Here is a 26,954-nt window from a genome sequence, read left to right on the forward strand (position 1 = left end):
TTGTGTTTTTTTCTTCTTTTTTGTCACTTAAAAGTAATTTTCATTTTTTTTCTTATTTTTCATTTCGACATTTTTTCGCGCTCAATTTCATTTTCCGCTTTTGCTTTCATTAATCCCTACTCTTCGCTAAGTTTTTTTTTCTCATTTTGTAAACCATTTGCTTCTCAGTTGTTTTTTTTTTGTATTTTTTTCATTAGTTTTTTTTTGTTGCATCACTTAATCCTAAAAAATCTTTTTTCATCTAGTTTTTTTTTTCATCATTTTAATGCTAGTTTCATTTAACATCATTAACCCTAAAAATCAATCCGTTTCCACGCTTCTTTTTCCCTTCCTCTTTCTTCGCTAATGGTTCAATCATATGAATGGTTGCTCATTTCGTTTAATCGCGTTCAATTTAAACTATTTCTTTTTTTTCAATTTAAGTTTACCGTCAATCGAAAAAAAATAACTTGAAAAAAGTGAAATAAAAAGTAAATTTCTTTTTGCAATAATACTTTTAGTTCACGTTCATTTCTTTTATTGAACACACCTTGGAGCGAACTTTGTTCCGAGGGTGTTCTTAATTTCCTCCAGCAATATTTTTTAAATATACTTTTTTTCAGATCATTTTGCCGTTTGGTTGTGCACAATGAGGTAAATTCAAAACGCAAACGTTAAAACGAAGGTGGAAGCCCCGCTCGCGATTTTCAAAAATTGTGATTTTTATTCATCTTTAGTGAACCAATACGGATTGTTGAAAACAACAAAAAAATTGGTTGAAAAAAGGAAAAAAACAAGTTGGTTGGTTGTGTGCGAAATTTGGAAATGATTGATCGAACAACCTAAAATTTGGAAGAAGTTGCGTTTTTTTTCTGTCATCTCTCCGTTTCTCTGTTTAATAGGAATCAGTTGTGTGTGTGAGTGAGAGAGTTGTGTCTCTACTGTAAATAGGTCGGTTTCGAGAAATTTAGGAAACAAAAGTCTCAAGAACGGAACACAATGCGTCATCTCTCCGATCGGATATTTCATCATTTGGTTGCTTGCTTTCGCATCATCCTGCAGCTTTTCTAGTCTAAACAATTTTTTATCCTAAATATTTTTTTCCCTTACAAACTAGCAAAAATCTTTTTTCATTTATTATTCCTATGTGTCCCGCTCGCACTTATTTCATCTTCTTTTTCTTCTTCTCAAGTTCTGTGTTTTTTTGTGTGTATGTGAGTGGTTGTTTGCCTTAAAAGCTAGTTGTTTTTCCCTTAAGCCTAAAGCTACTTTTTTTTTCTTTCAGCTACTTAATCCTCTGTTTCTTTTCTCTTGCTTCATTCCCCTTCGTCTCCTATTCTGCGACTACTGTTTTTTTTAGGTTTTTTTCAGTTTTTGTCTACTTTTTTTCATTCACCTACGTTTTTTTTCGCTTAAATTTATCAACTTGCAGAAAACATCTTTGAAATTCACTTCAACCAAAGTGAGTCGAAATAAATTTAAAACAAAAATTCTAACTGAAAAAAACAATGCAATTTGATCAAATCAACCAACATTACTGTACAAAGTAACACTTGGTAACGGTCGAACCACAAAATCGGAGCGTTAAACCCAATCGTGAGTGCGCCAAAAATCGAAGCAAAAATTGCACAAGTTGTTCTGCGCCTACTCAGCGCACAAAATTCTGTGAATATTTTGGGCGTGTGTTGTTTGTGTGTGTCTCCTGTTTTCAACTCTGGGATAAAAGGTAAATGGTTCCAAAAAAAGTCACGTGCGAAACCGTGTCACTCTCTTCTACAATGGTTTTGATTTACTTGTTTTTCTTTTTTGTTGTGAGTGTGTGTTTTTTCTTCTTCAAGGTTTTGTTTGCTCAGTGTCGTCTCCTGTTTTTGTTTTGTTCTACTTCAGATCTCGCTGCAATATGGGGTTTCGTCTTTCTCGTTAAGTACGTTCTATTCTGGATTGTTCTCATCAAAATAATAGTATCTAACTCAAGTTCTATCCAGTCCTCAAATTTGTCTGATTTTAACGCTTTTTCCGGTGTACAAGAGTACCGTCGTGACAGTTTTCAATGTCACTTCCCTCAGCCTGGTTGCGCTTCCTTGCTGCTGTACTAAATGTGTTTTCAGGGTAAAAATAGTCCGACTTTCTCTGCTCTGTCTGTGCGGCGTGCATCACCAATTTGATTGGGTTCTCTTGTGTGGTTATATTTTCCTCTCTCTTTCAGATAAATAAGAAAATATAGCTTAAAATTTCAGTGATGACCGCGAGCGCAGACAGAGAGAGTGACAACTGTTATTTTTGCTTTTTTAGTACAACTTCAACAACTTTCGTTTCTCTCTTTCAAGGGGGTGTGTTTTTATAACTGCTTCTTTTTGTTGTGTTTTTCTTTTTTGTGTTAATATATGTTCAGTCATTGTTTAAATCATCATTTTCTCATAACTTCGCTTCTTTCTATATTTTATGTTTAATAAAGTTATTTATTGTATACTTTCCTTAATAGTGTTCTCGTTAAGTGTTTTCGAAGATGGAAGATTTTCAAGTTGTCTTTTTATTTTCTTTTAGTTAATAGTTTGTGTGTGTTTGTGTGGGTGAGTGAGTGAGTGCTGCGTGTATGAATGTGTTTTTGTTCTTCTGTTCTCTTCAAAAGATTCAGCAGTGTTTAGTACAGTTTTGTAAATCAATGACATTTAGACAAGAGTACTCATAAGGGTGTGTTGGGTTAAGGTTTGGCGATTTAGTCTTTTTTTTACACTAGAAAACGAAAACCAAAACACGGTCAGGATGATCAGTAGGATGGTGAGGTCGCGGCGCTTCGATGTTGGCATTTTAGTACAAATTGTGTAATGCTAGTACTTTTCCTTTTGTGCGAATAATGATCGGTTTTGCTTTCGGCGGGCACGAAAACGCAGCCAGTGTGTACTAAAAATTCCTTTAGTTTGATATATAATTTGAATATTACGATACTTACGTTTAAAAATCGTCCCTGAAAATCGAGAGAACAGTGAGCGATACGACACACACCTATGAAAAAATCGGTTTCTGTTTCGCGTCCAATACGTAGATATATTACATCATATCAAACAAGTCTCAAAGAGTGGCTAGCAAAAAACGAGATTAGTGTGAGTGTGATTCGTGGACTAGAGCGTATAAGTGGATTAGTACACCTTATGAATATTTTTTAACTTGCTTTTCCCTTCTGTTTTTTACCCCTTTTCAATAAATAAGCTATACAATACAATAGTTGATGACTTTCTCTTTTCCTCGAATAAACAAACAAAAAATAATATTCGTATCACAGTTTGGAAATACTATCACATAGCGGTTTTCCTCTTTCCTTTTTTTAAATGTTCTTTTATGTTCTAAAATAATAATCGTCCTATATTGTGTATATATGCATAAATAATTGATGAATCGCTTGATTAGTTCTATCAGTACACACTGCTGGGCCAGTCACCGTGCCACCGCCATTCCGCAAAAACAGCATTGTACTAAAATCCGTACTAAAACACCCCCACCCGAAAGCGTCCACGATTTTCTTCTTCGCGGCACCGAAAAAACGGGATGGGTGGGACTCAAGATGAACGCTGCAATCTTCTACTACTCGATAGTTTTGTTTCGTTTGGTTTGGTTTAAAACAGTTTAGTCTTCACTAGGTGACGCCGTCATGTTGTTCAAAAATTTCAAAACTTTTCACAGAGAATATTGTTTGTGTGTTGTGTGTTGTGTGTTTGTTTGGTGTACCGTCCCACATTCGGCGAGATGGTGTACCCTTTTTGTTTACGTATAAAACCTACTGAACATATTTCTTTTCAGCTTTATTTTTCACGCCGGAGGTGGCAACACTGGCGCTGCCCGAAAACTGAGACGCCCCCAAAACAGCCCACCTTTTTGTTTGTTGACATCGATTAGTTCTTTGCTCTCGAAAATATATTTTGTTTGTTCTCTTGATTTGTTCTTGTTGTTTAGTTGTTGTTTTTAGGTTTGTTGTTGACATTTTTTGTTTTGTTTTTTTTTTACGATATTCCCTAGATATTCGACGAGGTGAAAATAACAGGTTTCACACACATTCATATTTGTCATAGTTGCTTGCATGTTTTTTTCTTTGTTTATTTCTGTTTGTGTTCAATAGTTCGCTTTCCTTGTGTGTGTGTGTGTTTCACATTCGTTCGCGTTAAACGGTTCAACAATTCGACAAAAGGGGACTTTCAAAAATATTTGTGTAGAAAAATTGAGTTGGTTGATCTCTGTTATTTTGTGTTATTTTTTCATCATTTCATTTGCTTGAATCTTTGTTACAGTTTTGTTTTGTCTGTGTGTTGTTTTCTGCATTTAACAGCTTAGCACTTCTTTCACTAGTTTTGTTGATTTGTTTCCTTTTCTTTATATTTGCCCTTTTTTTGCACAGTCGTTCTTCTGTGTGGCGAGCTTAAAGCTCAGCTTTTCGTCGCTTCTTTTTAATCTCTTTTTGCCTTTTACAATGTTTTACCAAACTCACGTGACACTGTTTAACGACGCTTTGAGCGTGTGTGAGTGTGAGTCTCTGCTGCTTTGTTTTGTGTTAGTTTAGGGAATGCCTGTGACTTGTTACAAAAAAATTGTAAAAAGGCACAATTTCCATGCTTTTTTCATTGAACGTTCTTACCCCGCGAGATGGCTGTGATAGAGAAACTTAAACTGTGTAGGATTTGTGTTCGTCCAGTGTCAAAATAATACACACATACAGTCGCCAATGATGCACCTCACCGTTTGCCGCAGAAGTTTTGCTATTTTGTAGGCTTAAATGAGGCAAAACTGTAAAACAAAATTAAATAAATCAAGGGATTAAGGGAGGACAATTGAAAAAAAATGTTACAAAAACATACCTTCCAGGACAGTAAAGTTAGCTCAAACGTTTTCACTGATTACTCACTAGTTAAAATATTAAAAAAAATCAAGTCCCACAAATATATATTTCATGGACCAATTGACAACGCGCCCCTTGCCGAGGCAAGCGGGTGGTTAAACGTCAGTCGTACTTTGACAGATGCTGCAACGCGCAAAAAGTCAAATGTTGAAAACATTCCTTATGCAAGTTGGGCACAAAACGCACCTGTTTCAGCTGTGAAAAGACACCGAAGTTGTAAATAAATTGTAATTTGTGAATTTACGGGAACTAACGGAAAGTTAATTCTTCAGCTCCATCACCGCTGGGTACAAAACGCCCTAGTTTCAGCTATGAAAAGACACCGAAGTTGTAATTAGTGAATTTACGGAAGTTAATTTTTCTCCTCAGATATTTGGTTGCCGTCACTCTTGAGCCGGCAACGGAACGGAAACTTTTAGAATGTTTTTTTGCAGATTATTCAATATTTATATCAAACCTCCTCCCATTTCAAGAGTTCAGTTGATGAATTGAAGATCATCAGTCTTCAAAAAAACATCTAATTACAATCAATCCATCAGGGACACACTTGTGCGGTCTCCCACCATCAGGCCAAACGAACCGATTCCGAAGGCAAAACTGTATCACCAAAAACTACTTACACGACGCCCGTGTCCAGCAAACCGGAAGTACTCCATCATCATCACCATAACGGCCAATCGCAGCCCATTTCCGTCACACGTGGTTTGCGCCACACTTCAGAGCCTCCCCTTCCCCTACTCGACGAAATCGCTTGAGGAGGACCAACAAAAAATACCAATTATTTGGGACACTTTCTTTCTTTTCTTCGCACTTCTGGTCCTTCTTTTTTTCCGCCGACACCCTTCATCGCAAATGGACCAGCACAAATAACTCCATTGACCCAGCAAATTCACTCTCTTTTTGCCAGGAACAAAAACACTGAGGGAGTATTGATTATTAATTAAAAATAAATTAATCGCAAACGGTTCGACACCGCCCACTCATTTTTTTTGGGAGCTTCATTTTAGTCGCGCTTTGCAGAGTTTTCCACACTGCGCCGCGGCGCTCACTTTTTATTCAATCATCATTTTTCGCGGAGGAAAAAATCCCTTTGCTTCATTCTTAATGCTTAAGATTCACACTGCCTTACACAACGAAACAAACAAAAAAAAGTTGGGAATTGTAAAAGAGAAACAAAACCATTTCTTCTTTCCCTTTCCGGTTAGCCTTGCACGTTTGCCTTTCTTTTTTCTCTTTTGTTTGCAAAAAATAGCTTTTTTCTGTCCTAAGTTGGAATCGTTCAAGCAACTTTCAGTCTCAAAACATACGCTCGTTCCTCGCTCGCGGTTTTCAATTTCCAGTTTCTGGGTTTTTTTTCTCTTTGCTTGCTCTTACAAACTACAAAAATAGAACTAATTCAAAAAAATGTAGAAAAAAAAAACTGAAAAATTGATAAAACGACCTACTCGTTCTCTTATCCTCTCTGCGACGCGTTCTGACTTCCGCTATCTCTTTTTTTTTCTTTCTCTATTTCGCTCAGTTCTCATCTCTGTCCCTTGTTCTTTCTTTCCTAAAATGTAAATTTTCAAATCGGTCTATCTAACAACTAAAAACTATAATTATGAACTAGCTTTCCTTTGCATTTGCTCTTTTTCACACTTGCAGCTTCTTCCAGCTCTCCACTTTTCTCTTTCCACTTCCACGGCGTTTCCTCGAAGCGAAAACTCTCCGCTCTCTCCCTTTCGCTAGCTCGCTCAATCTCAATCTCGCTTACCGAACAAAAAATAAATTAAAAAATTAACCTAACAAAAAAAGCGACTCTCCATCCGCTTGCTCGCACGATTTTTTCACTCCTTTCCGCGCTCGCAATTTGGCGAGCGGCGCAAAAAAAAAAGGTGTGGGAATTACATTTTAGAGCTCGCCTCTCGCGATTTTTCGCTCCTGCTCTCTCGCTCTTCAATCGTCAGTCGGTCGTCGCTCGCGCAACGCTGTGCAACTCTCGCGTTTCTCTCGCTCTTCGCTGCGTGACGTCACGACGTCACATCAATTTGCTTGTGCGAGAGAGTGAGAGAGAATTCCAGAGCTTTGCGAGCGCGCGACGACCTTCTTATCAAATTTTCTCGTTTTTGGTTTGCTCGCAGTGTTTTTTTAGAGGTTCGCGCACTTGGTTTCGGTTCCTCGTCGTCGTTTTTTTTTTTCTAAAAACTAAACTTCATCAGTACTTCTCGTGTGTGTTTGGGTGTGTTTTTTCGAGTTTTTCTCTCAGACTCTCGCGCGTTTGCAAAAGATCGGCGATGCGTTTTCTCTGTTCTCTGGCTGCCGCAGAGAAGGTGAAATAAATAAGTTTTATTTGTTTGTTTTTTCGTGTCAGAAGGAAAACAAAAAAAAAGAAAATAGAACAAAACGTGTGTACAAAACTTAACAAACAAAATAAGGGAAAGGGGCGTGGGGAAACAAACAGTTGAAGATTCGCGCACTTTCGCGAACTATTCTGCGCAATGCTAGGCTGGTCGTCGTCCAGAATTGTTGTGGGGGGTTTGGAAAATATCGAAAAATGTAAAAGTTTAACAGTCAATAGCGGTTTACGGGGGTGTGTGATTGATCTAAACTTTGTATGCCACGATCAGCCCGGGTATTCTGGCTCCTAACAAACATCTACCATTGCCTTCGCGTGCATGCATTTCTCTGTCAGGGAGGGGGGCGTACTTTAGTTAAGTTGTTGAAGGTGTTGTTAACTGCTAGATCTGCGACGAACTAGTAGGAAGTGGGTGTGGTTGTGTATGCTTTCGCTTCAAGTCTTGTGTAAAAATCAACGGTTTTCGCTGAGGTATCGATTACTTCCTGTCTCGCTCTCTCTCGGTCTGTGTCCCTCTCGAAAAAAAAAGATCCTGGCAATTTTCCTGAACTCGCGCGCGTGCTCGATATCTCACACAAAATATTCCCTAAAGATCGGTACCAGCTGAGCTGAGGTTCTTTGCAACTCTCTCTCTCTCTCTGAGGGGCTGACGTTACTAGTTAATTTCATAGGTTCCTGGTTGGTTGATTGAGGCAAACAACTCCGACGATATTACGACGATGACGATGACTGGAGACTTTCTTCTTCTTCTTTTTTTTGCGTCTACTGCTCGCAATTGATCTTCTTCTTCGACTTCAATTCTTACCCCATACATCTCTAGATCTGACGCGCACCGCCCCCGAACCTTCTCCCATCCGGCGGGAAGTTGGCGCTGTCGGTGCTGCTGGTGTTCTACTTGGGGGCGTGCTGATACTGTGTGGTGTACGCCTCGTCCGGTGAGGCCGCCGTGCTGGCCTGCTCCGAGTCGCCCATCTGCATCGTGTGGATGATCGACGGCGTCGGCGCGTAGTACGGGTACGTCGGGCTGATGTACTGCGGAGGTTTTCGAAAGAATAACAAAAAAGATTAAAGTTATTAAATTTTTTAGCTACATAATAAAATTCACAGCAGTCCATGTTATGGCATCCAATAAAAAATAAAAAACAGTAATCATAACCAAATTTGTTATTATTGCTTTTTGTTTACTTGAACTATGGCAAAGTTTTGAGCAAGTTTTCAGGATCATTATTTCGGACATCAAAAAGCTTTTTGTGAATTTAAACGGTAATTTTTTAATTGTCAATATATTTACTCAAAAGGAAATTATTAATTTGCTCAAAAAAATCTAGGTTATTTTTTATTTGTTTAAATATGAACAAAACAAAGATTTTTTTTTTGAAAATATGAAATATAGACAACATGACAACATTACTGATTGTTTGTCTTAGGTAACTAGTCTAGTTTTTGTTAAATTATACAACTCAGTCCAATGTTTACTTATTTTGTTCAGTATTAGAAAAAATATAATTTTAAATTTTACCCGGAAATACTTAATACAGGAGTGCTCAAAGTTTTTGAAGGCCGGGAAAAATTTGAAGCTCAAATGAGCTTGCGGGCTAAATAAAAAAAAAGGTTATTTAAAAAAATACTTTATTTTTATTTGAAATTATATGTCAGTTGAAGATTTTTGAAATTTCTGTTATTTTTACATAACATTAATTAATAACATTTTCGGTAGAAAACACAAAATGATAGTTTTCTATAAGTGTTACTTTAAACACTCAAAGTTATATGATTTTTTTTTATTTAATTGAATGTAGTTGTGTTTTCATAAAATTTGAAAGGATTTTTTTCGTAAATGGTGACATGTAATCAGAACAATTTATGAAACGGCTTAATTTTATCTTTCTTAGTGTAACTAAAAAAGTCGTTGAGAGCCAGATATCCATCATTTCAAAAAAAAAAAAAAAAAAAAAATGAAAATGTTTAAAACACTTATTGCAATTTTAATTGATTTCAGCGGATTGCACTTCAATTTCCATTGATATTATGAGGTATTGAAAAAAAAATCTATGCATCTGATTATTTGAGCCAATTGTGAAAAATGGGTAAGGAGAGGAGGGTTGCTCAACAAAAGCATTGTAAAATATTTGCAATAACCTTAATTCTCCGATTTCAACATTTTGTCAATCACATTCGTTATCCTGCTGTCATGAGTATGAATCCCGAGGGAAGTTTGACAGTCAGATCATAAAAATGGTCCTAGGCCTATATAAGCCATTTTTGTGTATATGGAGCCAATAGTACTCGAAAAAAACGTTTGAGAAGAGCGTAAGGTATTTAAATATTTTTGTGTTTTTTAATTTAAAAATTACTGTATCTCGAAGGCGCCGCACTGTATCAAAAAAAATTTGGACGGGCTTTCTGAAAAAATACACTGAAACAAAAATACACGCCTTATCTATGAGATTTTTTGATTTTTAAGCCTAAAACTAAAATTTAAAGGTGATGTCACGATTTTTTTTTGTTCAAAATTTTTGAGGAAATAGCCTAAAATGTTACCAAAAGACTGACGAAAAATGCAGAATGGTACGTCTCTCCTAAAAAAATACAAAAATCATTTACTAAAACAGTTTTTTTGAAAAGTGGTCTAAACATCGAAATTTTTAAAAACCGGTGGTGGCAATCGATTCTCCAGACAATTTTGCATAAAAGTCTCCATATTGACCATAGTCCTATGTCCAATCCTTGGAAAGATACAGCGGTTTTAAAAATAAAAATGTTGAAAAAGCGGGTTTTTGGTAGTTTTTGACCATTTCTATATGGAAGACTTGGTTTTTCAGTCTCGAAAATATCTTTACCGGAAAGCTCGCCCGATTTCCCATAAGTTTGTCTTTGACAGCATTTCAATTGGATGTAAGCAGATGTAAGCTTAACTACATTGCTAATAACTGAAAATAGAATTTTTTTTTTCAGTGTGGTAGAAACCTGGATGATAAATATGCTTACGTAAATATAAAAACGAGTCTTAGTAAAAAAATTTTTGAAAGCAAATTTAGTTATTTTTCGAACAAATTTCTGTTATAATTTTGGGTTAGGGTGCGTTCTTTGGTAACGTAACGCAGTTGGGGGTAGACGACTGTATTACGCCTCAAAAAATTTTTCCTATGTGGAATGTTTATTACGAAGGGTAGGAATAAGTCGAAAATAAGTACTTTTGCGTTACGCGAACAATCCAAAACTCCTGACAATAACAGAACTTGAGTCTTTTTAGTTGTTTCCAACTGTTCGGAATATTCAAAAACAAGATGTGCGACAAAAGATCAAAGACAAAATGTCAAAAGTGAAAAAATAAGAAAATAAGAAAATGTTTTAATTATTTTTTATTTTTAAAAGCTATTTCAAACAGTTGTTAGTTCAAAAATTAGCAGTAATTTAAAAAAAAATATTTTTAAAAATTTCATGTTATTGCCAATTAATTTATTTTTATTTCTGTATTTTTTTAATGTGTGCAGTTAAAAATATTTTTTAAGAGAAAATGTCTGGATTCAAACTTATTACAGTGAACTCTCTTGTTGGCGATATTGAAGAAACCGTCGAGAGTGGGAGGTGTTACAGAACGAAACATCAAAGCACGCTACTTGAAGGGACTGACAAATTTATTGACAGCTGGAGAAATATTGATTTCGAGAAGATCGACAGACAGATAGTCCACTGTAATAACATTTTTACTTGCTTCAAAAATATTTCTGTATGTTTTTTCCATTCTTTCCGTTATTGACAGTATTTTTTTTTAATCTTTAAAATTTTTTTATTCTTGTTCTATGATATTTTTGTAAGTTTTCTCATTATTTTAACCCTCTAGACGGCCTCTAGACGGGCTGCAATCTTAAATATTGCCAAAAATCAATTTTTCAACCAATTTTTGATCTTTAAAGAGCTTGTTTTATGTGACTTTGCTAATGTTTTTAAAAATGTCTTTTTTAGGGGTTTTTAAGAATCGTGTGATTTTATAAGTTATTTCACATTGGACATTTATAAATAATTTGATTAAAAAAAATTAAAACTGAAAACGAGTAGATGCTCTTGAAAACCATACGTCTTGGTGGTCACTATGTCAAAATTTCTACTCGAACCGAAACATTCGAGTAATTGATTGACATCCAAACTTAAATCTAGGGAAGCTGGAAAAACTGCCATTAATTTTAAAATTGCGTTTATTTATAGAATAGAACTAATGCTGATATTTTATATGGAGAAAATATTCTGTGAACTCTTTTCTACATTCTGATTTAATCGATAAAGTCTATTAAAGCTACACAGCAAAACAAAATCCAGCTGCATGTAAAAGGCCTGGGGTGTAAAGTAAATGTTACATTATTTTATAAAATTATATGTAATATTACACCCTGAAATATGTAGCCCATCAGTATGGGAAAACTACTTGTCCGAAATGTCAAGCTCACATATATGTTTATCCTTTCCATTTTCCATCGGTCTGATGGCCGAGCGGGCTAAGGCGCCAGTCCATACTGTTGGGTTTGAATCCCGTCGGTTGTAATTTTTTTTTGTGTTTACAAAACTTGTACATGCAGCGTGTAATTTTAAGTGTCTTTTTTGACGAAGGTGATATGCATGCTTTTGCATGCGATTTTACCATCGTATTTTTTGCTGTGTAAAGTTTAATCGGACAAAATATTTTTTTACAAAATCTCTAAACTATTCAGTAGATTTTTGGTAATATTTTACAACTTATGCAATTTGAAATACTCAAATTTGTATTCCGGTAATACTTTAATATACAATCAGTTGTACAATGAAAAGTTTTTTTCAGTTCGTTTAGAAAATCATTTACTTTTGGGATTAATTTTTATGAGCATTGAAATATTTGAAATTGCATTTGAAATTCTCAATAACAAATTTAGTACTATTTTTTTTTTGGAAATTCAATAAATTATATTTATATTTAAGCAAAAATCATGCCACCTTGAAACGGTTTTTCCAAAAGACCGGAGTTTAAAAAAGAACTGCGGTTCTTTTTTTGAGAGCCATGGTTCGTTCGCTCTTTTCAGTGAACCGGCTCTTTGAGCGGTTCGCTCTTTTTTTACCCACCTCTGAACAATTCCTTTATTTTAAGTAAAAAGAATTATACAGTAATTTTTGTAGTTTCCCAGTTTATGCCTCCACGCATTTTTGTTTACAATTTAAATAATAGTGGTGCCATTCTAATATCAGAAAATGTGAGAAACAAGCAAACAATTGAAAAAGTAACGGTAAAAACATGATAAAATTAGAAAGGCAAAATGCAATGATAGGAGTGGTAGAATAGGCCAAATACTCCCAAAAACAAACATAAACTAAACAAGATAAATGCAAATTATGATACTAAACATAAAACAAGAAAAACATAAAACAAGAGAAGTAAAGATTTTCGTAGAACAAAAGTTGCTCAAAATGAGGTTTTTCAGTTTTTTTTCTGAAGTTTAAGAGTATTTTTTGTTTCAATTTTTTTCTAGTTTTAATAATATTTTTATGAGATTTAATCTTTTTCAAATATGAGCAATTTGTCAAAATGTTTTAAGGCTCTGGAAGGCAAATAGCTTTTCTTTGTGTTGTTTGTAGAAGCATTTTACGTATCGTTATGAATTTTTCGTTTCAATTTACTATTTCTGAACTATTCAGAACCATCAGTCATTGCCCCAAGAATAAAGGACACCTTCTACGACCTTAAGACAAAACATCTTGATTCGAAACAATTTCATTTATTGATTGAAATTTTTGTGAGATTTTTTTTCGAAAGAAAGTAGGTTTCTGAAAATGTTTAACGAAAAAAGTCGAATTTTTGATATAATTTTAGCAGTTTTAAACTCCATCAAAATTATTTATTCCTGTTTCGACCATTTGTCTTGCGCTCTTTTGTCAAACATTCGCAAGCTTATAAAACTCAAGGCAGGTTTGTCCCACATATAAGGCTACTAGATTTGCTCCAGATTCCAAGAACAAATACTGAATATTTTTGGTTTTTCTGAAGAGCATTTCCAAACTAAACGCTGGTTCGGCTAGAGCATGAGCATGAGCATGAGAGACCACCCATGGTTGTCCTTCTCCGTTGCTGAACAGGACCGTAATATCCCATCAGCACAACTGGTCACACGCTTCAACGATCGAATGATGTTTCCCTTATCAACAGCATGCATGAATGCGCTGAAAAGATAAAACATCACGATCATCAAAACTAGAGCCGGTGCGAATAGGAAACAGTCGTTGGCCACCAACGGCGCCCGCCATGTCAGTTTGTAGATCTCGAGGGAATGGGACGGGAATGTTAGTTAGCACAGGCTGCTACCAAGGGTGGGTTCTATACGATATCCACACCCCCGCGTGTGCCGGAAAACTACTTCTACTTGGGATTTTGTTAGTGGGGAAGGGTAATGGCCAGGATTCATCATAGAGGATGATGATGTGGCCCAATAATCAATGAATTTTGTTGAATAGGGTGATGTATTATGTATTCTCAAGGCAAACAATCGGATGATGCGGATGAGACTGTTCCCGGTTATTTGGTGTTGAGTTTAGCATAAATGATTCAATCTTAGACAGCCGGCTGTGGAAAGATAGAATCAAAATTATGTGTGATTAAAAGGTGAAATATTAAACTCAGCGTAACATATTTACGTAGAGTTGCCCTGAGACTATTTATACTTTTAAATTATTATAAGATGAGCGACCAATTAATGACTGAAGAGTTATGATGTTATCTGAAGGACTTGAACAATCGCGTTGAAACAATATTTGTCGCCGTGATTCGCGGGAAACGAATGGTCGAATTGAATGATAATTTATATTTTGCTGACGCAATTTAAAAAGAATCTTCCCGTGAAACAATTGCAAATCATAGAACAAAGAAATCCGACTGTGATGTGTATCAAATACATGACTAACGAGAAAAACACACCGACGACGATGGACGAAAACGGAACGCGAAAATAAATGCGTTCCGACGGACAGGCACCGCGAAACGAACTGGCTCAACTCTGCTGTCATCGTGACAACCAGAGCTAGCCGCACCTTCACACACACACACGCACGAACTCACCCGAAATACACACCGACGACGAACGACGAAAACGGAACGCGTAAAAAATGCGTCCCGACGGACAGGCATCGCGAAACGAACTGGCTCAGCTCTGCTGTCATCGTGACAACCAGAGCTATCCGCACCTTCACACACACACGCACGAACTCACCCGAAATACACACCGACGACGATCGACGAAAACGGAACGCGAAAATAAATGCGTCCCGACGGACAGGCACCGCGAAACGAACTAGCTCTGCTCTGCTGTCATCGAGACAACCAGAGCTAGCCGCACCTTCACACACACACACGCACGAACTCACCCGAAATACCCACCGACGACGATCGACGAAAACGGAACGCGAAAAAAATGCGTCCCGACGGACAGGCATCGCGAAACGAACTGGCTCAGCTCTGCTGTCATCGTGACAACCAGAGCTAGCCGCACCTTCACACACACACACACACGCACGAACTCACCCGAAATACACACCGACGACGATCGACGAAAACGGAACGCGAAAAAAATGCGTCCCGACGGACAGGCATCGCGAAACGAACTGGCTCAGCTCTGCTGTCATCGTGACAACCAGAGCTAGCCGCACCTTCACACACACACACACACGCACGAACTCACCCGAAATACACACCGACGACGATCGACGAAAACGGAACGCGAAAATAAATGCGTCCCGACGGACAGGCACCGCGAAACGAACTGGCTCTGCTCTGCTGTCATCGTGACAACCAGAGCTAGCCGCACCTTCACACACACACACACACGCACGAACTCACCCGAAATACACACCGACGACGATCGACGAAAACGGAACGCGAAAATAAATGCGTCCCGACGGACAGGCACCGCGAAACGAACTGGCTCTGCTCTGCTGTCATCGTGACAACCAGAGCTAGCCGCACCTTCACACACACACACACACGCACGAACTCACCCGAAATACACACCGACGACGATCGACGAAAACGGAACGCGAAAAAAATGCGTCCCGACGGACAGGCATCGCGAAACGAACTGGCTCTGCTCTGCTGTCATCGTGACAACCAGAGCTAGCCGCACCTTCACACACACACACACGCACGAACTTACCCGAAATACACACCGACGACGATCGACGAAAACGGAACGCGAAAATAAATGCGTCCCGACGGACAGGCATCGCGAAACGAACTCCAAACTAAACGCTGGTTCGGCTAGAAAATATTTTTATCAAGTAAAATCTCAAGTAACAGTATAAATAAATTTGAAATTGAGTTCTGGGAAAAAATATTGCATTTTTCAATTTTTACACAAAATACACCAAATCTCAAAAATATGAGTTGAAGTTGAATAATTTAATTTCAAAGCTTTTTACAAAACTAGCTCCCAGATAATAAAATTTGTCCAGTTATGTTGTTATTTTTAGGGCTGTTCAATCTCTTTTGGAATTTGGACTTGTATTTGCACTCACCGACGATCCAATCTGTAGCGTGGTCAGCTGCGGCATCATGCCGTACGGGACGGCCGTCGCCGGGTTCTCGCTGGACATGATCATGGACACACCGCGCGGCTGCACCGACTGGACCGCGTCCGTCTTGTACGGCGTGCCGACGCTCATGTGTTGGGCCTGCATTTGTACGTACTGCTGTGGGTGGGAAATTAAGCGAGAGAGTTTTCAAATTAGAGTTGAAACCGACTCCAAGCGATTCCCTTTCTTCTTACCTGATCATCGACCTGCTGAATCGGCTGCGTCATCATGTAGCTGGGCACCCACTGGGAGCCGGGCACGGCATACCCCCCAACCTGGGGCGTTCCGAACCGGCCGTACGGCATTCCGATGTGGGCCCCGACGTTCACGCCGATGCCGTTCTGCTGCATGTTCGGATCGTACGTCACCGGGATGCCCTCGGCCCCGTCGCGCCAGGTCCGCGCGTTCGGGTCCGGACTCTTGAACGGGTTCTTCTTCTTGGAGCCCCCGTCGGCGAACTTCACCAGCAGTGGCTCCTTGGCGCCCTGCAGCTGCGTGCCGTTGAAGATCTGGATGATCTGTTCGCACTTTTCCCGCGACTCCATCCGGGCGAAGCCGACACCTGGGCGTCATCGTAATCGTAAGAAAATAAATTCGTGGTTTTTTTTTTATGTGATTTGACAGTTGACATTTTTAACAATTAGAGAGCGTGCGCCTACTCCTACTCACCCTTGGACTGTGCGTTCTGGTCGCGCAAGATCCGGGTCGAGATGACCTGGCCGTACTTGGACAGCAGGTTCTCCACGTCGGTCTCCTTGTAGTTCAGTGGTAGATTAGCGATGTACAGATTGGTCGGATCCTGCTCTTGTTGCTGCTTGAAGTTGTCGGCGGACGGGGTTTTCGGACAGTTTTCCAAGCGATTTTTTTTTGTGTTTTTTTTAAGTAAGAGTTTTTAAACGAAATAAAAAGTTTGTTTTGATTTTTTTTTCGCAATGGAAGAAAGAAAATAAATGTTTCATTAGTACGATCTTGCAGCGCTCGCAATCGGCTAGCGTTTCTAGGGGGAGTTGGGCGGATTTTTGTTTTTCCTCTTCTGAAAGGGGGGAGCTGATTTTTTCCTAACCGAGCAGTTTTGTTTCTGTTGGGTGAAAATCTGAATGAAAAGTTGAGATTTTCGGGGGGGCTTTTGAAATGGGGGAGGAGTACGAACGAACGAAGACTTGTCTTTTTTTGCATTTTGTTACTATTTCGAGGGGAAATTTATCCTTTGAAGAAGCGACTGCGACCAGAACAACTATGCAACGAAAGGGAGCATCATCCTGGGACGGACTTTGTTTGGACAAAGTGTTGGCGTTTAATTTTCGTTGGTTGTTCCATGGGAATGACTGCCTTAAGGGGACAGTTTTTTGTTGGGGGAATGATGGTAAATATAACACAGAATGTAAAAGGTAAACAGACATGTATAGAAAGAGAGAGGACACCTGGCGGATCTCCTAGCAGAAAATGAAAATTGAAACAGATAAACAAAAATCGTTTGGAACAAGCTGATAATCCCTAAGCTTATTTTGTACCGCGGTTGACTGAAGACTGAGCTAGCCCTAGACTTAACTTACTTATTGCTAGATTATATATGATTGGATTTGGCCGGCGCACTATTTGTTTATTGTAATAAAATGGTAGTAGTAGTAGTTACTATATGTATACAGTAGTAGTAGTTATAGTTATATATATTAAAATGGTAGTAAACACACTTTTACAGAGTATAATATGGTGACAAACTGTATACATTACTTGAGCCGAACTGGCAACTGAGAGTGTAACTGTGGGGATTAACAACACTCTTTTATTTTCTCTAGTTAGAATTGGCTATTTGTAGCAAAGTTAGAACTCGATTGGTTAATACACTGCTAAGTAATGCCTAGACCTGATTATAGTAAAACAAACGAGAAACTCCAAATTGCCTAGCTCTATTTGTTGTTGAACACTATATGTACACAGAGAGAAAAGACTAAATCACCCTTGCGTAACGCACTGAAATCCTAACTAGTTTTTTTGTACAAAACAGGCTAAATAGTTTGGTAAGTTGGAAAATATTTCATTTTTTAAATATATATATTTCAGAAGTCAAACCCTACAAAATCCTAGCTACGATGGACGTTGGTATTTAAAAAAAATCTATCAAACACAAACACGAAACAGGAAGGGGTAAATCACGTTTTTTTATGTTTAAATCTATACACACTACAAAACTATTTGACGATTTTCTGTTGTAAATTGTTATTTGCTGAGCGACGATCGCAGGGTTAGTAACGAAGTGATGATGCACAGTGAGACAGAGAGATTTTTCGTCGTTAGTTTTGGCATCGATTTTGTACAGCGATATTTTTTATTTTATTTTTCAGGTTAGCACATATTTTTGCGGTGTGAGTTTTATTTTGTTTTTGTGGTTTGGTTTGGGAAATATTCACAAAAGTATGTATTTACAGTTGAGAAAATGGGAGTTTCTGAAGTGGCTCATTAAGAGATCTGAAAAAGAGGTAATGAGGACAAACGGTTGACACAATTCTCAAATTAATAGCATAACAATTTATGTAGTTTTAATTGATTTATTTTTTAATTTCTTGCATAAAAAGCGATAAAAGGATTTTCAGCAAATAAATTTCTAAACACTCAAAAATAGTTTTTTGAAAAGTAAAATACCGAATATTTTGAATTCAACCGGGAAAACTCAAGCTACTTGGCTTTGGATTTTTTTCTGTTGAATATTCCATGATATCATCTTCAGTAAACCCGTTTGTTTTTTTGAATATTTTTTTTAAATATAGGGGTCATTCCAGGTCAACTGAGTACACTTCACCGATTTGGACCAAACTTGGAGGGAACGTTCATCTATCGATAGTTATCAGAAATCCCAAGTTTGGAGCTGTTTGGACCATCCCTCTATTTTTGGCACCGCCCTCTTTTTTGACGATTTTCTAAAAAACTTTATTCTCTTTTAATCATAACTTTGCAACTATTTGAGTAAAAGACTTTCTACAAGTTGCATTTAATAGAAAATTGTCCAAGGAATTCTACAAACGTAATGTTTTAACCCTTAAATGCCTCGTTATATTATATTTTTACGTTTAAAGTTAAAAAAATCACTTTCGACCAATTCCTTATATTTTTATTTTTTAATTTTTACACCATCGTGTTCCTCGGACAATTTCACATAATAATCAATGTCAAACTCAAACTAAAATGAACTTTTAGCGAGAAACAGCGATTTTACTGAAAAAAGTTCAATTTTGCGCAGCACTCTGTCCTATAAGTTCGAATCCGAAATTAGTTTCCCACATATAAAAACCGAACTATGCGGGATTCCACCCTTTTTGTTGAAAAGTACATTATGTACTTCCGAGTGCTGCGCAAATTCAAATTTTTCAGTAAAATCGCTGTTTCTTTGATTGAAATTGCTGTTTCTCGTCAAAGGTTCATTTTAGTTTGAGATTGACAAAAAATATTATGTAAAATTGTACGGGGAACACGATGGTGATAAAATTAAAAAAAAATAAAAATATAAGGAATTGGTCAAAAGTGAATTTTTAAACATAAAACGTTAAAATATAATATAAAGGGGCATTCAAGGGTTAAAATTTTATTTTTATCGAATTCCTTGGACAATTTTCTATAAAATGCAACCTGTAGAAAGTCTTTGGCACAAATAGTTGCAAAGTTATGATTAAAAAAAAGGTTTTTTAGAAAATCAGCACCAAACTTGGGATTTCTGTTAACTATCGATAGATGAACGTTCCGTCCAAGTTTGGTTCAAATCGGTGAAGGTCGAGTCCAAAAGTGTCCTCAGTTGACCTGGAATGACCCAAGAATGACCCATAGATGAGTTTTTCACCAAATGCGGGTATCAATAGTTATTAGGTATGAGATTTCGAAAAATTACATAACCACATCATTGAGTCTTATGCTCTTTTTTGAATTCAATAAATACAATAAACAACCAAATTAATTCATCATTTTATTTTAAATTGCATTGCCATATTATTGAAATGTTTTACTGTAAATGTTTAAAATATTATCTTTATTTTTTTTCTATTCAATTGAATATTTGAATGAAATGGTCATGAAAGTCTGTTATTTTTTAATCAGAGTATACATTTAAAATAAAAAAAAATCTGTAAATTTTGACCCAAAAGACATGAATTTTTTTTGAAAATTTTCAACATTTAAATACCTACGAAAACGTGTTGTTTGTATTTTTTTGAGTCAAATGTGTTTTTAAAATTTATAAATTTTAAATTTACAGGAAACTTTCTGATATATTTTAATGACGTCAATTTTAGAGTTGCTTTTTAGTTTTTAGAGTTGCAATCGCTTTTTGCTGGGTACAATATGAAAAAATAGAGTTATTTTTGATTTAAAATTATAATCTGAAAATTAAGTTAAAAATCGTTTGTGTTTCAGGATAATTAGGATTTGTTGAAAAATCACAGAACTGTCAAATTAGTTTTGACAAACTTGTATTTTAACACTAAAGATGGCATCCCGAGCCCCGAACAGACGGTTATAACTGAATTCATGCCATTTCAATAACAAAAACTGTTAAAATAACAGAAAGTGTTATGGATTCTTGCTGAAAAATCCATTTTTTCATAAGAGTTTAATAACAGTTTATGTTATCAACACAAAATTTGTTATTGGTTTGATATTGATTGAAAGCCAAAACAACTTTGGAATATCATTTTTTTTTGTTATGGATGAATACCTCTGAATATTATTGGGATGATCGGATTAGTTGTTAAAATAACAAAAAATAATAACAAAGATTTGTTCGAAGAAGCTAAAAATGTTATTGGTCTGTCATTATAATAACAATCCAATAACCCAAAATTAATAGCGACGAATAACTAATCTTGTTATAAATAACATAAAATGTTATTGGCCTAGTTTTTTTTTCAAATATCAAAAAATGTTTTTCCCAAGTTATTTCCGTCTGCTCGGGGCGGATTTTGAAAGCCTAATGTTTCAGGACGTTTGGCCAAAAATGTAGATCAACTTTAAACAGCTGCTAAAATAACAAAATTTGTTCTAGAAACGTAATTTTATCATCAACTTTTTATTTAACTTTTAAATAATTTATTCTTTTTTATATTAAAGTGATTTTTTGATAAAAAATGTCGGAGTGAGATACACAGTGAACAGACATTAAAATTCCTGACAAATCAATTTTAAATATAATTTTTTGTAGTATGTTTATTTTGAAGCCAAATGTTCATTTCCCTAATTAAATTTATTTTATCTTTAAAAAGCAATAAAAAAAATCTGCCATTTTGCTCTAAAGACTATCTCAAGCGTTGCTACAAACTGTAGCAAAGAAGATACAAAAAAGAATCAATCTTCTTCGAACCCTTCCAAAATAACCTTCCCTAAACGGTCGATTGATCGCTTCTCGTACATCCCAAAGCTCCCCCGGAAAAGCTTCAATTTACACGAAGAAAAAAGAGTTCCCAAACTCGTGAACAAGCGTTCATGAAAATGGGAACCACGAACAAAGTGTTCAAATTTCATGGTACGTTTTTCAAAATCGTACCATGGGATTTGAACACTTTGTTCAAGGTTCTCATTTTCATGAACGCTTGTTCACGATTTTGGGAACTCTTTTTTCTCCGTGTAATGGAGCCGTTCCTACCTCACCACTTTTCCGGGCGGCCATGTTGTTTTATATTGCAAACATTAGCAGCAGCAACAACAACAAGAAGCAACTGCAAGAAGTAGAAGAAGCGGAGTCGGTGGGCCTCATAACGAACTATTATATCGAAGATTAATAAAAAAGTTGGCAATAAAACCGGCAGTTGAGAGGGTGGTGGCGGTGGCACAGGGCCAGCAAAATAATACAACAGGCTTTCCGGTTCATTTTCTCAACCCGGAAAATGAAGGAGGAGAGGGGGTTTGAGGGATCGATAGCCATATAATGACAGTGGCTAACAGTGGATAAATACTAAAAATTATGTTACATTATGAAATTATTAAAAAATGATCTTTGAAAATTACATTTTTTTTTTGCAATTTTGCAACAATGTTTAAATTTTTGCAAAACTGAAAACTTGCCAAACCGTGTCTCACTGGTACAAATCCGCGGCCCAAACTTTGACAACGACTACTTCGATGCGCGAGAGCAAACGAGACGGAACGATACACAATAATAACATCAGCCGAGTAGCAAGTGAACGAGCGGGACACAGCACACTATTATAAATGATCCCGGGGATCGGAAAGAAAGGCAATTAAACTTTCTGGCTTTAGTTTGGCGCACTTTGGATTGGATTAAAAATTCATAAAATTATTATTCTCCGTCCCGCTCACTCGCGCCAGCCGGGGATAATCCTTTTTCGAGAGTTGGAGAGTTCGACATCGGCACCAGAATAAATTCATTATTGCGCAGAGGTGGAGACAGGGTTGGGGGCATTTTACGGGCTGAGACTAACTATAGATAGAGAGAGCGAGTAAAGTAGTTATAAAACGGTTCTAGCTTTTAAACGATTTATACTCGACGAACCTAGTGTCAATAAAATGGAGGGGGTTCGATGGGAGGGGAACGGTGGGAAAGTCGTTTCAAAAGGGAAGATGTCCTTTTCGGTGGATTTGGAAAAGGTTTATGGTTTCCATGGCAAAACAGTTGATGAATTTTGGTAAACATGTTTTTTCTTAAATTTGAATATATTTTTTTAGTGGCTCTTGAATGCTCGAAAACTTTGAAAACTGGTCAAAAAATTACAAAATCGAAAATTTTCAGATTCTTTTTTTCTTTTTTGTACTTCGACGTCGTCGTGCTATCTTGTCGCACCCGCCATTTTGACGTTCCGAGAAAAACGCGTTTTAATGTTTGACCTTGAATATTCAAAAACGAGAGCACGCAATGTAAACAATAACAAACACGTTTTGTTTGGCTCACCATTCTGTGCATTGTCCCAAAGTTTGGTTGAAGTTGGTTGCTGGAGTCCCGAGTTATAATTACAAATGTTTACGGTAGTCTAGCTTGTACGTGCGACAAACGCACACAGAAAAAAATATGTGAATTTACTCGACACGGAAAAAATGAATCACATGTAAACTCAGTTGATGTAAACTTGAGATTCGACGTAAACGGTTGAATCACACGTAAAATCATGATTTTAAGTATAATTTGTTGCAAATTTACATCAAATTGCATTTAAATTTAAATGTTTAATGACGTGCAAAAATGTTACATCATAAATGATGTAACATTCGGAAATATTTTTTTGTGTGCATCCTGACTTTCCTGACCTGAAATCCCTTTGGTCTTTTGTCACACTTACATCAATTTTCATGGAGTGACAAGATAGCACGACAAGATTGAAACTACTTTCATATGTAAAGTGACAAAAATGCACGGAGTTTTTTCGGTTTTTGTTGAATATCTCAGGATTGAAATCGAATTTTGGGGATCTGTGAAGGTCAAAAGGTGAGGCATTGTGAGCTGCACAAAATGGCGTTCTTAACTCAATTTGGCCCAAAATGCACGTACGACAAGTTAGCACGATGGCGACGACTTGCTACCAATGCTACACTGAAAAAGAACAGTCTGCAAATTAATTTTTGTTCTAAATGAGAGGTTTTTAAATGACCTCTCTGGGTTATTGCAGATTCGAAAAGTTGACTAAACTTACCATAAAATGGCATGTCTCGATTTTTGACAATTTTTGAAACGGATTTGAGAACCAGGATTTTCAAACCATTTTAAAACTTTTTTTTTACAAAATAATACGTTTTATGTTGGAATTTTTAGGGTCCAATTTCAGTATATTTTTTTTTTGCATTTTTTCCTGATTTTGTTACACATTTTTGTTATTGTTTAAGTCCGATGCAAATAGTTTCAAAAGTTTGATCCCTCGACACTGGGCGGGGTCAAGTGTTCCAATATGCTTAAAAATATGTTTGAGCTTTCAAAAATATTTGTACCAGCCTAAGATACAACATTAAAATTTAAGTTATGACGGTTATAAATTATAATGCAGTGCTACTTAATTTTGAAAAGATAGTAATTTAGTAAATTAAACATTTTAATAAAAAACACATTTTCCTATTTATTTTCTTCTTCGTTAATTCTATCAGCGATAATATTATAGTCGATAACGGAAGATAGCTCAGTTTTTAAATCTTCCTTTAATTGACTTAATCCAACAATATCATGTTAAAAATTTAATGCATTTGTTTAGAATATTTTTTTTTGATAATGTACACCCAGAACTGGGCATCGGCATACGAGAGAATAAAGAGCATGATACGGTAGTAAAATGGTACTGTGTGCGGACTGAGAGGATAAATCCCGAAATTACCGAGAGTACTTTACTCATGGGTTCATCTTCGAAAAAGTTCATCTATCAAAAAAAAAAAAAAAAAAAGTACCGGTACCGAGACTCAAACCCAATACCTTCGACATATTGAACCGTGCCTTTGCCGTATGGGCCACCATGGTTCGGTGACTAAGTGGCGGTCGTTTGTCCATATAAGCCACTCAATAGGATGAACTGTTTCAATGAACGAATGAACACGCGAGAGGACTATACTCTCGCAAAATAGCACTTTCCTCACGTTTCTTTTCGTGAGGACTATCCCCTCGTTCTTTAACTTTGGGTGTAGTAAGTTTCAAAGCATACATTTTTCAAAGTACTCTAATTTACATAATTTACAATATGTGTATCAAAGGAAGCAAAATTTGGTATGCTAGCATTTTTTGAATTAAATACTCTTGTTTTCACAAAATACCGTATTTTTTGAAAATAAACAAATTTTCATAATTTGCAAAATGGCTATCGAACAAAGCGAAAAGCGAGTTTTTTTTTTAATGAAATACTAAAATTTTTACAACATACCGTATTGTTTTGGAAATATTTAAATTTTCATAATTTCAAACTGCTTGCAAACGATTCCATATTTTGTATGCATTTTCACTGTTCTAGACTTTTTAGAATAAAAAAACTAAAATTTCTCAAAATTACTTTTTCTAAAGTACTCAATTTTTTGAAATTGCAACATAAAAATCAAACGAAGCAACATTTGGCATGAATATTCACGGTTTTAGACTTTTTTTTATAAAATACTAAAATTTCCACAAAATACCGTTTTTTTACACCAATATTGCAAATTATGAAAATTTGCGTATTTTCAAAAAATACGGTGTTTTGTATAAATGTGGGAGAAAAAAAACTCTAAAGTGAAAACAGAACCAAATTTCGCTTCGTTTGATACCCAGGTTGCAAATTTTGAAAATTTTAGTACTCTAAAAAATACGATATTTTCAGAAAATTTTTGTATTTCATTCAAAAAACTTTAAATAGTGAAAATACATACCAAATTTCATATCGTTCGATACCCATTTTGCAAATTAAAAAAAAAATTGGTATTTAAAAAATAAAAGGGTGTTTTGTGGAAATTTTTGCGTTTCTTTTAAAAAAATCTAAAACACTCAACATGCAAACCAAATTTCGTTTCGTTTGATAGCTATGTTGCAAATTATGAAAATTTGAGTATTTTCGAAAAAAAATACGGTATTTTGTGGAAATTTGAGTATTTCATTCAAAAATTCTAAAACAGTGAAAATGCATCCAAAATTTCAAATCGTTTGATAGCCATGTTGCAAATTATTAAAAAATGAGTATTTTCGAAAAAATACGGTATGTTTTTATTTTGTTTTAGTATTGACACTTTGAAACTTACCATATTATCAAAAAAATATTTTTAAAGAGAAAGCTTTGAATTAAACATGATTTGGTTGGATTGCCGATAGAATTATCGGATAACGATAACGATAAAATCATCGTTATCGTTATCGAACCTCGATAAAATTATCGTTAACAACCTGAGCAATTCTCTACCAAAACCGGAAATGGATTTTATTTGTATTTTTTTATTTGGCTCAAACTTTGTGGGGGCCTTCCCTATGACCAAATAAACTATTTTGTGTGATTGGTTCATCCATACAAGTCTCCATACAATTTTGGCTGCTGTCCATACAAAAATGGTATGTAAATATTCAAACAGCTGTAACTTTTGAGTGAATTTTCTGATCAATTTAGTTTCTTCGGCAAAGTTGTAGGTATTGTTGAGGACTTTTGAGAAATAATCAGAAAAAAATCAAGACTAGCATTTTAAATGGGCGTAATATTCAATGTTTGGTTGGATTTAAAAAAATTCAAAATATTTTTTTCGAAAAGATCGAAAAATTTCACGAATGTTTCATATTTTAACATTTAAAATCGGATCATTAGTTGCTGAGATATCGTCATTAGAAAATGGTGGGTTATTTTGGTAAGATTTAGAAAACTTCAATTTTCGTGTTTCTTTTTCTTGAAGCGGCTCTATCTCAGCAACCCGATGTCCAATCTTCGATGTCTCTTAGACTATTTTATAGCAAATTTTCTGAACTTTAAAAAAAAATATTTTTGGAAATGGTCACTCATGGTCACTATTTTTAAAAATCGAAAAACTGCAAATATTTCGCTAAAATCAAACTTTCGGTGGCTATATCTTGAAAGCGGAGCCCTTTATCAAAAAATCTGTAAAGTACTTTTCGATTGCAAATTCAATGTTGCATTAAAAAATAATGTCAAACTTGTTTTTGCATGAAACTTCGATTTTTTCCAAAAAATCACTGTTTTTTCAAAAATTCATTACTCGGCGGCAGATTTTTTGATAGTGTTTCTCTATGGCTCAAAAGTTGCGGATTTTTTTCCCCTAAAGCATATGAAAAAATCTCGAAAATAAAAAAAATACATATTTTGGGAAATTGAGTTTTAGTGAAAAAAATGTTGATAAAAAAAACTGCAATTTTTTTCCGTGTACCTATTTTTTTCTCAAAATTCCTCAACAATACCTACAACTTTGCCCAAGACACCAAATTGATCAGAAAATTCACTCAAAAGTTACAGCTGTTTGAATATTTACATACCATTTTTGTATGGACAGCAGCCAAAATTGTATGGAGACTTGTATGGGTGAACCAATGACGCAAAATAGCTTATTTGGTCATAGGGAAGGCCCCCACAAAGTTTAAGTCAAATAAAAAAATACAAAAAATAAAAATGGTCGAAATCGGCCGATTTCGTAGAGAGTTGCTCAACCTTGATTTTGGCATTTTTAAATTGCTTTAAAATGTCATCCTTTTTATATTTTTATCAAACTAATTTGGCATGGAAACCAAGACATCAATGTCTGACG

General features: G+C 35.9%; 1 protein-coding gene across 13 annotated transcripts in view; it reads right to left on the bottom strand.

Annotated features, from left to right (window-relative positions):
- Nucleotides 1-1,283: 1,283 nt before the first annotated feature.
- Nucleotides 1,284-26,954, bottom strand: part of LOC120413476 (protein alan shepard) — a 334,433-nt gene continuing 308,762 nt past the window's right edge. For 9 of the 13 annotated variants that reach the window (XM_039574317.2, XM_039574316.2, XM_039574321.2 and 6 more), the window contains 4 exons: nucleotides 16,452-16,596; nucleotides 15,977-16,344; nucleotides 15,726-15,899; nucleotides 1,284-8,231 (listed from right to left, as the gene is read on the bottom strand). In XM_039574317.2, the coding sequence (XP_039430251.1) occupies nucleotides 8,091-8,231; nucleotides 15,726-15,899; nucleotides 15,977-16,344; nucleotides 16,452-16,596 (828 nt within the window). In that variant the 3' untranslated portion in view covers nucleotides 1,284-8,090. The remainder of the gene's footprint in view (nucleotides 8,232-15,725; nucleotides 15,900-15,976; nucleotides 16,345-16,451; nucleotides 16,597-26,954) is intronic. The other 4 variants (XM_039574322.2, XM_039574318.2, XM_039574319.2 and 1 more) reach the window with 3 other exon arrangements.

This window comes from Culex pipiens, chromosome 3 (assembly GCF_016801865.2).
Source record: "Culex pipiens pallens isolate TS chromosome 3, TS_CPP_V2, whole genome shotgun sequence".
Lineage (NCBI taxonomy): Eukaryota > Metazoa > Arthropoda > Insecta > Diptera > Culicidae > Culex > Culex pipiens.